At 42.5% G+C, this 11,727-nt stretch overlaps 1 protein-coding gene and 1 pseudogene across 2 annotated transcripts; one reads left to right on the top strand and one right to left on the bottom strand.

Annotated features, from left to right (window-relative positions):
- The first annotated feature begins 600 nt into the window (after positions 1-600).
- On the top strand, positions 601-5,073 carry LOC127785151 (probable LRR receptor-like serine/threonine-protein kinase At3g47570; annotated as a pseudogene).
- A 1,282-nt stretch (positions 5,074-6,355) lies between these two features.
- Positions 6,356-11,050, bottom strand: LOC127760231 (uncharacterized). 2 transcript variants are annotated; one of them, XM_052284457.1, is made up of 7 exons: positions 10,128-11,046; positions 8,239-8,556; positions 8,025-8,156; positions 7,465-7,545; positions 7,299-7,353; positions 7,139-7,206; positions 6,356-7,044 (listed from the first exon to the last, which is right to left on the bottom strand). In XM_052284457.1, the coding sequence occupies exons 1-5, from the start codon at positions 10,951-10,953 to the stop codon at positions 7,325-7,327; spliced, it is 1,386 nt and encodes a 461-aa protein (XP_052140417.1). In that variant the 5' UTR covers positions 10,954-11,046; the 3' UTR covers positions 6,356-7,044; positions 7,139-7,206; positions 7,299-7,324. The 2 variants fall into 2 exon arrangements, with proteins under 2 accessions (XP_052140417.1, XP_052140424.1); XM_052284464.1 differs by lacking the exons at positions 6,356-7,044; positions 7,139-7,206; positions 7,299-7,353 and having other exon boundaries at positions 8,025-8,169; positions 10,128-11,050.
- Between the last annotated feature and the right edge of the window lie 677 nt (positions 11,051-11,727).

An 11,727-nucleotide genomic window follows, 5' to 3' on the forward strand; every position in this document is an offset into this window, starting at 1 on the left:
TGAAGTTAGATTATCTCCCAGTTTTTATTTTAAAAAAATCTAGCTAGCGTTGAACGACTATTTAAGTGATTTTCTGAAAAAAAAATTAAACCAGATGTTTTATTCTTGGAAAATCAAACAAACATAAGTACTGGCGCCAAGCATGAAGCATCAAAGTTGGCTGTGTACACCCATGTTGGTGTAGAGACCGGGTTTTAATCTATTATTAAAAACAGAACAGAAAAAAAACGAAGCTATCAATGACGGAAATGACATACTCCTACAGCTTTGCTCCTTGACTTCTGGAAGAGGTTGTTTCTTGGAAGGAATTCATTTTTTTCCTTCTTTCTATTTTGAAACTTTGAAGTGTACCAAGAAACTGCAGTGTACAACCAGCTCTGAAAAATGAAAGTTTGTTTTCAAACGAAAAAGTCTAAAACGCTTTCTTCCTTTCACACATATTTCCACCAAAAAAAAACAACTTTTTGACCATTCAACACAATGCACATGTCAATTGCACATCCCACACGGCCACACTTCCAATAAAACCACCAATAGAACCAGCACACTGCTCATGCGTAATTGTGTATCCTCATCATCAACCTTCATTCCTTCACTACCATGGCTCTTCTCTGCATCAGCATGGTGCTCCTCATCCTATTGGCACCATGCGCCACTTCACTCACCCCTCCATCCAACAACACAGACCTCGCTGCACTGCTCGACTTCAAGGAGCAAGTCAAGGACCCTAATGGCATCCTTGCCAGCAATTGGACTGCCAGTGCACCCTTCTGCTCATGGATTGGGGTCTCATGCGACAGCAGCGGGAAGTGGGTCACTGGGCTTGAGTTTGAAGACATGGCACTTGAAGGAACCATCAGCCCGCAGATTGGCAACCTCTCCTTCCTCTCCAGCCTTGTACTCAGCAACACCAGCCTCATCGGACCTCTGCCAACTGAGCTCGGTAGGCTGCCCCGACTGCAAACTCTTGTTCTTTCATACAACAGCCTGTCAGGTACCATCCCCTCCATCCTTGGCAACCTCACGAGGCTCGAGTCTCTTTATCTTAATAGCAACAAATTCTTTGGGGGGATTCCACAAGAGTTGGCAAATCTTCACAATCTTCAGATATTAAGATTGTCAGATAACGACTTGAGCGGACCAATACCACAAGGCCTGTTCAATAACACACCCAACCTGAGTAGGATACAACTCGGGTCAAATAGGCTAACAGGAGCAATTCCTGGTAGCGTTGGATCATTGTCGAAGCTGGAGATGCTAGTCCTAGAAAATAATCCTCTCAGGCTCCATGCCTGCTGCTATCTTCAATATGTCCTACCTGCAAGCCATAGCTGTCACACGGAACAATCTCAGAGGTCCGATTCCTGGAAACGAGAGCTTTCACCTCCCTCTGTTGGAATTTTTGTCTCTCGGTGAAAATTGGTTCGATGGACCTATCCCATCGGGCCCTTCCAAATGTCAAAACCTTGATTTGTTCTCCCTAGCTGTAAATAATTTCACAGGTTCTGTGCCATCATGGCTGGCGACAATGCCAAACCTCACTGCAATTTACTTGTCAACCAACGAGCTCACTGGAAAGATCCCAGTTGAACTGAGCAATCATACTGGGCTGCTTGCTTTGGACCTTAGCGAGAACAATCTAGAGGGAGAAATACCACCAGAGTTTGGACAGCTGAGAAACCTCAGGTATATAAGCTTTGCAAACAACCAAATAACAGGTACCATTCCCGAATCTATAGGCAATCTCTCTGACCTCACCACAATAGATTTGTTCGTAAACGGATTAACTGGATCAGTGCCAATGTCATTTGGGAACTTGTGGAATCTTCGTGACATCTATGTTGATGGGAACCAGCTCAGTGGGAACCTTGAATTCCTAGCTGCATTATCAAATTGCAGTAATCTGAACACAATTGGCATGTCATACAATAGATTTGAAGGGAGTTTACTACCCTGTGTTGGAAACCTTAGCACACTGATCGAATTTTTGTAGCAGACAACAATAGGATCACTGGAAGCATCCCCAGTACATTGGCTAAGCTTACCAACCTACTGATGCTATCTCTCAGAGGAAACCAGCTAAGCGGGATGATCCCCACGCAGATCACATCAATGAACAACCTCCAAGAACTCAATCTCTCCAACAACACCTTGTCTGGCACCATCCCAGTAGAAATCACTGGATTAACAAGTCTAGTTAAGCTGAATCTTGCTAACAATCAACTTGTCGGTCCTATTCCAAGTACCATCGGTAGCCTAAACCAGTTACAAGTTGTGGTATTGTCCCAAAACTCGTTGTCTTCAACAATACCAATTAGTTTGTGGCATCTTCAGAAACTTATTGAGCTTGATTTATCACAGAACTCTTTGAGTGGTTCTCTACCTGCTGATGTTGGAAAACTGACAGCAATTACTAAGATGGATCTATCAAGAAACCAGCTATCAGGTGATATACCATTTTCTTTTGGTGAACTCCAGATGATGATCTATATGAATCTATCCAGTAATCTACTCCAAGGTTCAATACCAGATTCAGTTGGCAAGTTACTAAGTATTGAGGAGTTAGACCTTTCCTCCAATGTGCTTTCGGGTGTCATCCCAAAGTCCTTGGCCAATCTCACTTATCTTGCCAATTTGAACCTATCTTTCAATAGACTGGAGGGTCAGATACCAGAAGGAGGTGTGTTCTCAAACATCACTGTCAAGTCATTGATGGGAAACAAGGCACTATGTGGCCTTCCGAGCCAAGGAATAGAATCATGCCAGAGCAAAACTCACTCAAGGTCAATACAACGGCTACTAAAATTCATATTACCTGCAGTTGTGGCATTTTTTATTTTAGCATTTTGCTTGTGTATGTTGGTAAGAAGGAAAATGAATAAGCAAGGAAAGATGCCACTACCCTCAGATGCAGACTTGCTGAATTACCAGTTAATCTCATACCATGAACTTGTCCGTGCAACAAGAAACTTCAGTGATGATAACCTGCTAGGGAGTGGAAGCTTTGGTAAAGTCTTCAAAGGCCAGCTAGATGATGAGTCCATTGTCGCAATAAAGGTCCTAAACATGCAACAGGAAGTAGCTTCCAAAAGCTTTGACACAGAATGCCGCGTGTTACGAATGGCTCGTCACCGCAACTTGGTGAGGATTGTTAGCACTTGCTCTAATCTTGACTTCAAAGCACTAGTTCTTGAGTATATGCCCAATGGAAGTTTGGATAATTGGTTGTACTCAAATGATGGGCTGCACCTCAGTTTCATCCAAAGGCTCAGTGTCATGCTGGATGTTGCGATGGCAATGGAGTATCTACACCACCATCACTTTGAGGTTGTCCTGCATTTTGATTTAAAGCCAAGCAATATTTTGCTTGACAATGATATGGTTGCACATGTTGCCGACTTCGGAATTTCCAAGTTGCTGTTTGGAGATGACAACTCTATCACATTAACGAGTATGCCAGGCACTGTAGGATACATGGCACCAGGTGATAACCCTTGTAAAGTCTGTACAATCTGTATTCTTGTTTCATCTAACTTAAGCTGACCAGTTCTCTTTTGACATGGTGCAAACAGAGTTAGGATCAACAGGAAAAGCATCACGCAGAAGTGACGTATACAGTTACGGAATTGTCCTCCTCGAAGTCTTCACAAGGAAAAAACCAACTGATCCAATGTTCGTCAGTGAGTTGACCTTCAGGCAATGGATTAGTCAAGCATTCCCATATGAGCTCTCAAATGTCGCCGACTGTAGTCTACAACAAGATGGTCATACGGGTGGTACTGAGGATTCGAGTAAGCTATCTGAGGATTCAATCATCTTGAATATCTGTCTAGCATCCATAATTGAGTTGGGCTTGCTTTGCTCAAGAGATGCACCTGATGACAGAGTTCCAATGAATGAAGTAGTTATCAAATTAAACAAGATCAAGTCAAATTACTACTCTCTGTGGAAGCAATGGAGCTCACCTGGTGAAATATCCTGAAATACCCTCTTTAGTGCATCTGGAAACTAATCAAAATGGTTCAGAAGAAAAGAACTCTGAGGAATTATAATAGGTTTTTACAATTGACAAGTCCATATAAAAGGCTTTATGTAAGTAGTATCAGTTGCAAATTGCAAATCTGAGCCACACGCTTGTAATGAATCAAAAGAGAGGAATAGACATATCTTTTCATTAAATGCAAATCACTGCGGAACTATGGATAGTGCAGGAGGAGGTTGAGGCTCTGTTGAAGGCTTGAGAAGATGGTTTGCAGCAAAAATGCTCTGATCAACTAATCAACTAGCAAAAGGTGACATATAAATGCTTTCGCATACAGGGTCAGGTTATGCCACGGAGCAAAGCTAGGTAGCTTTTGAATTTTGGCTTAGGCCCTGTTAGTTCCCACACAAAAAACTTTTCACCCTGTCACATCGAATGTTTGGACACATACATGGAGTATTAAATATAGACAAAAAAACTAATTACACAGATTGCGTGTAAATTGCGAGACAAATCTTTTAAGTCTATTGCTACATGTGGTGCTACAGTAAACATTTTCTAATGGCTGATTAATTAGGCTTAAAAAAATCGTCTCGCATCTTACAGACATAATCTGTAATTTGTTTTGTTATTAGTCTACGTTTAATACTTCAAATGTGTGTCCGTATATCCGATGTGACACGCCAAAACTTTTCACCTCTGGATCTAAACACAGCCTTACTTTTACCTGCTTAGAGTAGTCTTCATAGTCCCATCTTTCCTTGATGAACTGATGAGTAGAGCTCAAGTCTTACTATTTGAAAAAACATGTCACAATATCACTGACAACATATTCTGGTATTACTTTGAGCAGCAACTGAAAAGAAGAATCACCAATACTATGAGACATGAATTTCTCCTTGAAACATACAGAACGTTAACCTTATCATGAAATAATCAAAACGGCATAATGCTAACTTTTTTTAAACAGAGGACAAGTACTGCTTTCATTTTTCATCAAGAAAGAAAATTCATACATTCTGTGATAAAGCTAGTAGTGCCCAGCCTATTTGCAGCTTCTTTTCTTTTCTTTCAGAAGCTGAACTACTGTGGTACTACTCGAAAGGAAGGAAATAAATAGCTAATGCCTATGCGTTCAATCAGGTCTTGCCGTGCGAGATTAGCTCTGAGATAAAAACAGGCCACGCACAACTTAAGGTAGCAAATCATGATTATCTAAGAGGGAAATACTTGAACCATCCATCACTTTAGAATAGGGTGTTCTAGATGCAGGAAGTAATATGAACTTTAGGACAACATGTACTGATGTACAGTTTAAAGCATATTATCACTAGAATACTAGATTAGGGAAATTCTCCACAAAAAGCAAGCCCGGGAGGAGGCGAAGAACGTACCTACCAGCATTCCCGAATCCCAGTCCCCTAGTTACTGATCAAGGCAAGGAAGCATTCTCGGCGACCAAATACCTAGCCCTTACTCGGGGTAGCAGCCCCCGTCACAGGCATTGCCGATGCGCCCGCTGATCTGCGGAGCGGCGCGGATGCGGGCCGGGAGCGTCTTGCGGAGAGAAGCCGACAAAGCAGCACCTCACGACGGCGAAAAACGCCGCCCCGCGCCGTCGCCGCCGGCCATGGCCACCATCTTCCCTGGCTTTTCCCCTCTCTCGCGCGGCGTGAGAAGGAAAGCATAGTACTCCTAACGGGCCATGGGCTTCATTGTTTCCTTTGCCTTTTATAAGCCAAAGCTAAAATTTAAATTTTAAAACTTAATTTTGAATTTGATTTTGATGTTTATTCAACGTATTATTTTTCAGCTTTGGCCTTTAAGTCTCTAAGAACATAAATACAAAAGTTTTACTCACATATTATTTTTTTAATTGCTAATAAGGCATTACGGCTTATAATAAGTCGTAAGCAATCCATGGGGACCCATATGTCAAACAGTCGTCTGGTTCCAGGATCCAGAATTAGAATGAACAAACAGCCTATGAGATTTGTCAGCTGTGGTAAGCTTAGGATGCATTTCGGGCTTGCAGCACAGTTCGGATGATCTACTGATGATGTAGGGAGGAGATTCCACCTTAAGTATATATATACTAGATTGTTTGAGAAATTTTGTCAAACCGTCGTAAGGTTTTCAGAATTCAGAGTGAACAGCCTATGAGATTTGACGGCTGGGCGAACAAAGGATGGGTTGATGGTTGCTGCCATTCTAGTCCATTGTGAATGTGCGATCGTGCAGATGATTGGTACAATACGTTCTGATGCTGGAAGAAGATATCCCACCTGAAATATGAGGCCACTGGAGCTAGCAATTTAAAAGGGAGCGTTACAATTTCTATGGCCATGGAAGACGTGAAGTCCCAAATCCAACTTCGAGCAAATAATAAGGTTCTGCTGCAATATGAGCCAACAAATAAACTTTCCAAACGGGGCAAATAACTAGATTTTGATTTCAGAAACAGGCACAACGGGTAAATGTTTGCAAGCTCACACCGTACTAGCGTGCGCATTGTGAAAACCTGACATTGAACATGGCAAATACATTATTGGTTTCTGAAGTCCTCGGGGCCTGGCACTTGGAACGAAAATACTCGCTGAACTCCAGGACACCATGGACTCAAGGTCCAGTCTCTGAACTGATCAACCTCCTTGTGGAGCACCAAACTTGTAGCTTCATAACCGACCCACTTGATGATGATCCACGTTCCACAACAGCTGAGCTGGGCATAGGATTGCAGCCTTATCTTCTTCCAGATATCGCAACCAGAACTGCAGTTGTCCTGGCACGCAAAATGTGTATGCAAAAACAACTGGGTGGTTGTATTCTGGGAATAATCTGGCTTCACCTGTTCAGAAGTTGCTGTGGCTTGTGAACTGTGCTGAAAGACCTATAGTTTTGTAATGTTGCTTTTAGACAGTTGACAAGATGGAGAACGGCCTGCACCACTCTTGCTGGCTGTTGAAGTCTCGAGTATTTCATCTGCCAACTGAAATTAAAGACTAATGATACTCATGACTTCAAAGACAGGTGAACAACTGCATTCTTCAAAATCTCCAACACTGCATCATGGAAGAGAAGGGGGGAATTTAAGAAATAAGTATCGTACTCTAAGTGGTTAAATAATTGAAAGCAATTTGTAGTCACCAAACTCACCCTGTCTTCAGCCAAAAACCCATCGAAACTGCAAATTCATGATCTAGACAAACATTCACATCTCCCACCTGATACCAAAGATAATGTGTGGGTTGGTGCAGGCAAACCAATGAGAGCAAAAAGGGACTAAAATGACATCAAGTTTTTCAGATAGATTTACCGAATATATGATATAATCAACAAAATTCAAGAAGTTCCATACAAAAACATGTTGCCTGCAAACACAATATTTATGATGTTAGGAGGAGGTTTAGAAGAAGATAAGCAAACTATCCAGATTCATGGCAATCTAGAATGTCAATCTTCAAGATATCATTGAATATTACCTTGACCAAGGATAAGGACTGAATACTTGGAGATAGGCACAATGTCCTGAACCTTTTCACTTGTAAAGATTGCTTCAATAGCTGCAAGAAAACACAAGATAAAAAACATGACAGAAAGAGAGTTACAACATAAATGATAGATCATGGCCTGATAAAAACAAACAAACAAGCTCACTACCTTAGTCAATGGGAAAAAGAGGGCTTCATACAATATGCTGGTTTTTTAAAACAATTACTTTGCAAGCCTGATGATGTTAAACATGCACATCTATGCTAACTGGGGAAAGCTTAACCAACACGCATGACTTAATAGGCAACACTACTCAGTTTTTAATGGCCTGGGATGACTTTATAATGTAACACAACAGGTCAATAATTTTTTTTTAAAAAAACAATTAATAAAATATGAAACCTACATGATAAATTAGAAATTTCTAGAAACTTGCCTATCTGAGCAGTTTCTAAAGATGTGGTTGAGCTAATAATCAAATGATTGAAAATAGCAGGTAGGACAAATAAAGGCCTAAGGTACAAAAAAAAAAAGGACCTACGACACAAACCTGTGAGCTTAATGGTTGTTGATTCTCTTTCTCCATCACCACCTCCATTATCACTGTTGGGGGGTTCAACATCAAGTGCTGACATTATGTGTATGGAATGCCCACCATCCGAAATCCAAAAGATTTCTGTCTCTGCACAAACACTCTGAACACATTTATTAATGAAGTAAACCACCATGATGCAAAAACAACAAATCCAGGATGAAAAACTCACTTGTAGAGCTACTTGGAAAGACAGCAAATAGCTGCACTTTCATGGCATTATCCAAACAGTGTGTGTGATTTCCACTATATCTCTTGCTAGTAGCTTCTGAGAGCAATTCTTTGTTTTGAAGACTGAATACATGTAACAATCCAGCTGAATCAAGGACCAAAAACTTGTCCTTGGAAAGAGGACGGATTGAAACAACTTTCACTACATTTTTCACTTCTACGGCACCTTGTGAGTTATGATGATCCTCAGAACTACATGAGGAAAAGAAAGAGAAATAGCTCCCTGAAGTCTGTTTTACTCTCAAAGTTGCCAGCTTACCTGAAAGAGTAATTTTGGACTAATATTAGTTGATTTAGTGAAATGCAGCTGAAAAGTCTGTGCAAGCAAATAGCCTATACATGCACATAGTAAAAACTAACCAACTAATCCCAAAAATAGCAGCAATTCTACTGTAAGTTTGTTCTTAGTCATGCCTGTAAATTGACACAACTGAAAGAAACCAAACATCGATTGGTAAGTATTACCTCAGAATAATGTATTGCGATATGATTGGGTTGTGTGATCGAATCTAGAACATCCTCTGATGAAGGCGGTTTAACAAATGGCTAATACTGTTGGAAAACTGCAAGTTGAGTACACTATCATAGTCTAGATTTACGAGATTCTTCCTTCTATTCTAGCTAGGTGGCTCCTAGTATGAGTAGTTGTGATGGGCTGCGAGTTCCCGGGGTGACGAGCCTGGGACCTGTGGGAGCTAAGTCGAAGATCTCGGTGTCGTCGTGAGTGGTTGATAAACAGCGATTTTAGTTGTTAGAAAACATGATCACAGGTTTTTACACAGTTGGGTTTCCCTTCTTTTCATGTTCTCTTTCTTCGCTTTGTTGTAAAATTAACCATAGACAAAATATATATAATGCACTCTTTGTTAAATTTATAGTTTTACAGTCCCTAGTAATTGGCCATGCAACTTATGTCTGCACCTACAAGTAGCTAAAAGCACAAAAGTCAGAAAGAAAATTCTAACATTATTCCTCATTAACTCCATCAAAAGTTACTGATCAATCGATAGAATTGTACAGATCATGATTATAAGGAATAAGGTAGCAGTTTGAACTACAAGGTTGCAAAGAAAATCCAAGTGGACTTTAACAAACAGATATGTTAGAGTTAAAAAAAATATCAGCATGTTGCAGAGACAATTATTTAGCTCCATTCATCCTTTACAAATATTAGCCTTAAATACAAAGTAGTACACCAAACAATTGTTATCAGTTTCTTAAAAAAAAACATTTTGCTCATGAAACCACCAATGGGGCTGAGAAAGTATTATATAATTGTTAGAAAAACTTGAGAGTTATAATACAGAAAATATCAAATTTCACAAATCCTGTATCAAACAATGTGTTTTTGTGTTAATACTTAATAGTACTATCAAGCTCCATGTAGTTATGTGAAATTTGTGAACCCGTAGTTTTCTGCTACAAAGGGCATGTACATGGGATTTACCAAAGAAAAAATATACTATATTGAAAAATAGTTCCCAACTTTGCTCCTTGTGTTGGGGCAAATATTATTTTATCAAATCATCAGTTTTGCACAAATCAACTGAAGGTATATCCTGTTCTATCGGTACCTCCGCCACACTACACTTGCTCTATTGCGACCCTAAGTGAACACTCAAATGCTTTGCCTAGACACAGACATAACAAAAACAACAACACTATAAGAAGATTAGAGCTACCTTATATCCTGCACTTTTTCTAAGTGCAATCAAATACTACCTAACCTAGGTGTCATTCACAAAGATAGTGATCAACCTTTTTCACATTATAGCACTAAGATAATCAAATACTAGAATCAAAGCTTCAAGGAAAATTAAGGATACTCACGAGTGGAAACAGCTTCTCGTTTGCCACCTCCCTCGCTACCGCCATGCCCAATTGGCACAATAAAACCATTCCGAATTCCATTCTTCTTGTGCAGGCTCTTCCTTACTGCTGCCCCCGCACCCTCCTTCCTCACCTGCCTCTCTTTCCCACTCTTCATCAAGCCTTGTAGCGGGAACACGCGCAAACCACCAGCCTCACCGAGGAGCAGCCTCCCCATGGCAACCTCCATGGCGTACACCGGCCGCGACGGCTCGAGCTCGACGACCGCGCACTTGTGCAGCTCCACCGTGCGCCCGTCCGCAGCCATCCCTGGGGCTAGCACCCAGATCTGCCCGGCGGAGAGGGACAGCAGAGCCACGGCGTTGACCCCGCCGGCGAGGCGGACGCCGAGGCCGAACGGGAGGCCGTGCAGGGGCAGCCCCGAGGCGGAGGCCTGGCGCTTGAAGGAGAGCGGGGCGGGCGAGAAGCGGCCGGAGGCGAGGGAGTAGGCGCGGAGGTGGGCCGCGGGGGAGGAAGGGGACGGGTGCGCGGAGAGGAAGAGGAGGTGGGAGGAGGGCAGCAGGAGCACGAAGCAGGCGGCGGCGGCGAGCGGGGAGGGGACGGCGGTGGCGGGGAGCGAGGCGGCGGGCGGCAGGGAGGGGAGGAGGCGCGCGGAGGAGTCCGGGAAGAGGAGCGCGAGCGCGCGGGTGGGGGAAGGGCGCGGCGCGAGGAGGAGCGAGGCGGGGGGCGAGGTCGCGGGCGGGAGAGGGAGGCGGTGGGCGGTGAGAGGAAGGCGAGGAGGAGACGGCGGCGGCGGCGGCGGCGGAGGAGGAGGCGGAGGCGGCATGACCACCGCCGGTGTTTGAGGGGGAGTGGGTGGTGGCGCGGCGACCGGTCGGGGCGAAACGGGTCGAGACTTTTTTGTGTATTGTTTAGATCGGGCGATTAGGGAACGTGCCGGCCGCCCGGGTAATTGGTTCAACTTCTACAGCCTACGGAGTAGTAGAGGATTTACGAGTAGATGTTGAAGTAGATGACCGATTAGGATTTAGGAAGATAACACTGTACAAAAATCTGTGGATGTTAAGTATTGTAATTTGCAAGAGATGTAGAATCAGAAAAGGTGTTCTATCAAAAGAAGTAAATCACATTCACATGGCATGAGCTTGGTAAGTGGGTGTTAAGTAGGTGTATTTATTGTAATAACTTAAAACCAAGCATATCGGTGCATCGAAATGTCGATGGGTGTATTTTTGGTCACATCGGCAGGGAACATCATTTTCTGTTATTTACCACAAAATCTCCATTTTTACCTTTTTTTTTTGAATTACGCAATATAACCTAGAGACTCACAACGCACGTACATTCACTCCTAAACATACGCACGTAAGCGCTACCCCTATGAGTATCTTCGAAGACTTGGCCAACAAATCCTGGAGATTGACCTACCACTGAAAGCACGATGCCGTTAAATCCTAGGAAATTTGCTCCCATGAGGAGTTAAACCCAAGACCTAAGGTGCTACCCATGACCATATGAATTTTATAGGATTCGAAAAGCTTCAATCCTTTGAATTAAAGGGCCAAATAAAAAAATCATATAGAAAGAATCCTATGAAATT

The sequence above is a fragment of the Oryza glaberrima genome, chromosome 1 (genome assembly GCF_000147395.1).
Source record: "Oryza glaberrima chromosome 1, OglaRS2, whole genome shotgun sequence".
Lineage (NCBI taxonomy): Eukaryota > Viridiplantae > Streptophyta > Magnoliopsida > Poales > Poaceae > Oryza > Oryza glaberrima.

Coding starts and splice junctions, on each gene's coding strand:
- LOC127760231 (XM_052284457.1), bottom strand. CDS start 10,953: ATGCCGCCTCCGCCTCCTCCTCCGCCGCCGCCGCCGCCGCCGTCTCCT. Junction 8,157..8,238: donor CTTTCCAAGTAGCTCTACAA/GTGAGTTTTTCA, acceptor GTGTTTGTGCAG/AGACAGAAATCTTTTGGATT. Junction 7,354..7,464: donor AGTCCTTATCCTTGGTCAAG/GTAATATTCAAT, acceptor TTGTGTTTGCAG/GCAACATGTTTTTGTATGGA.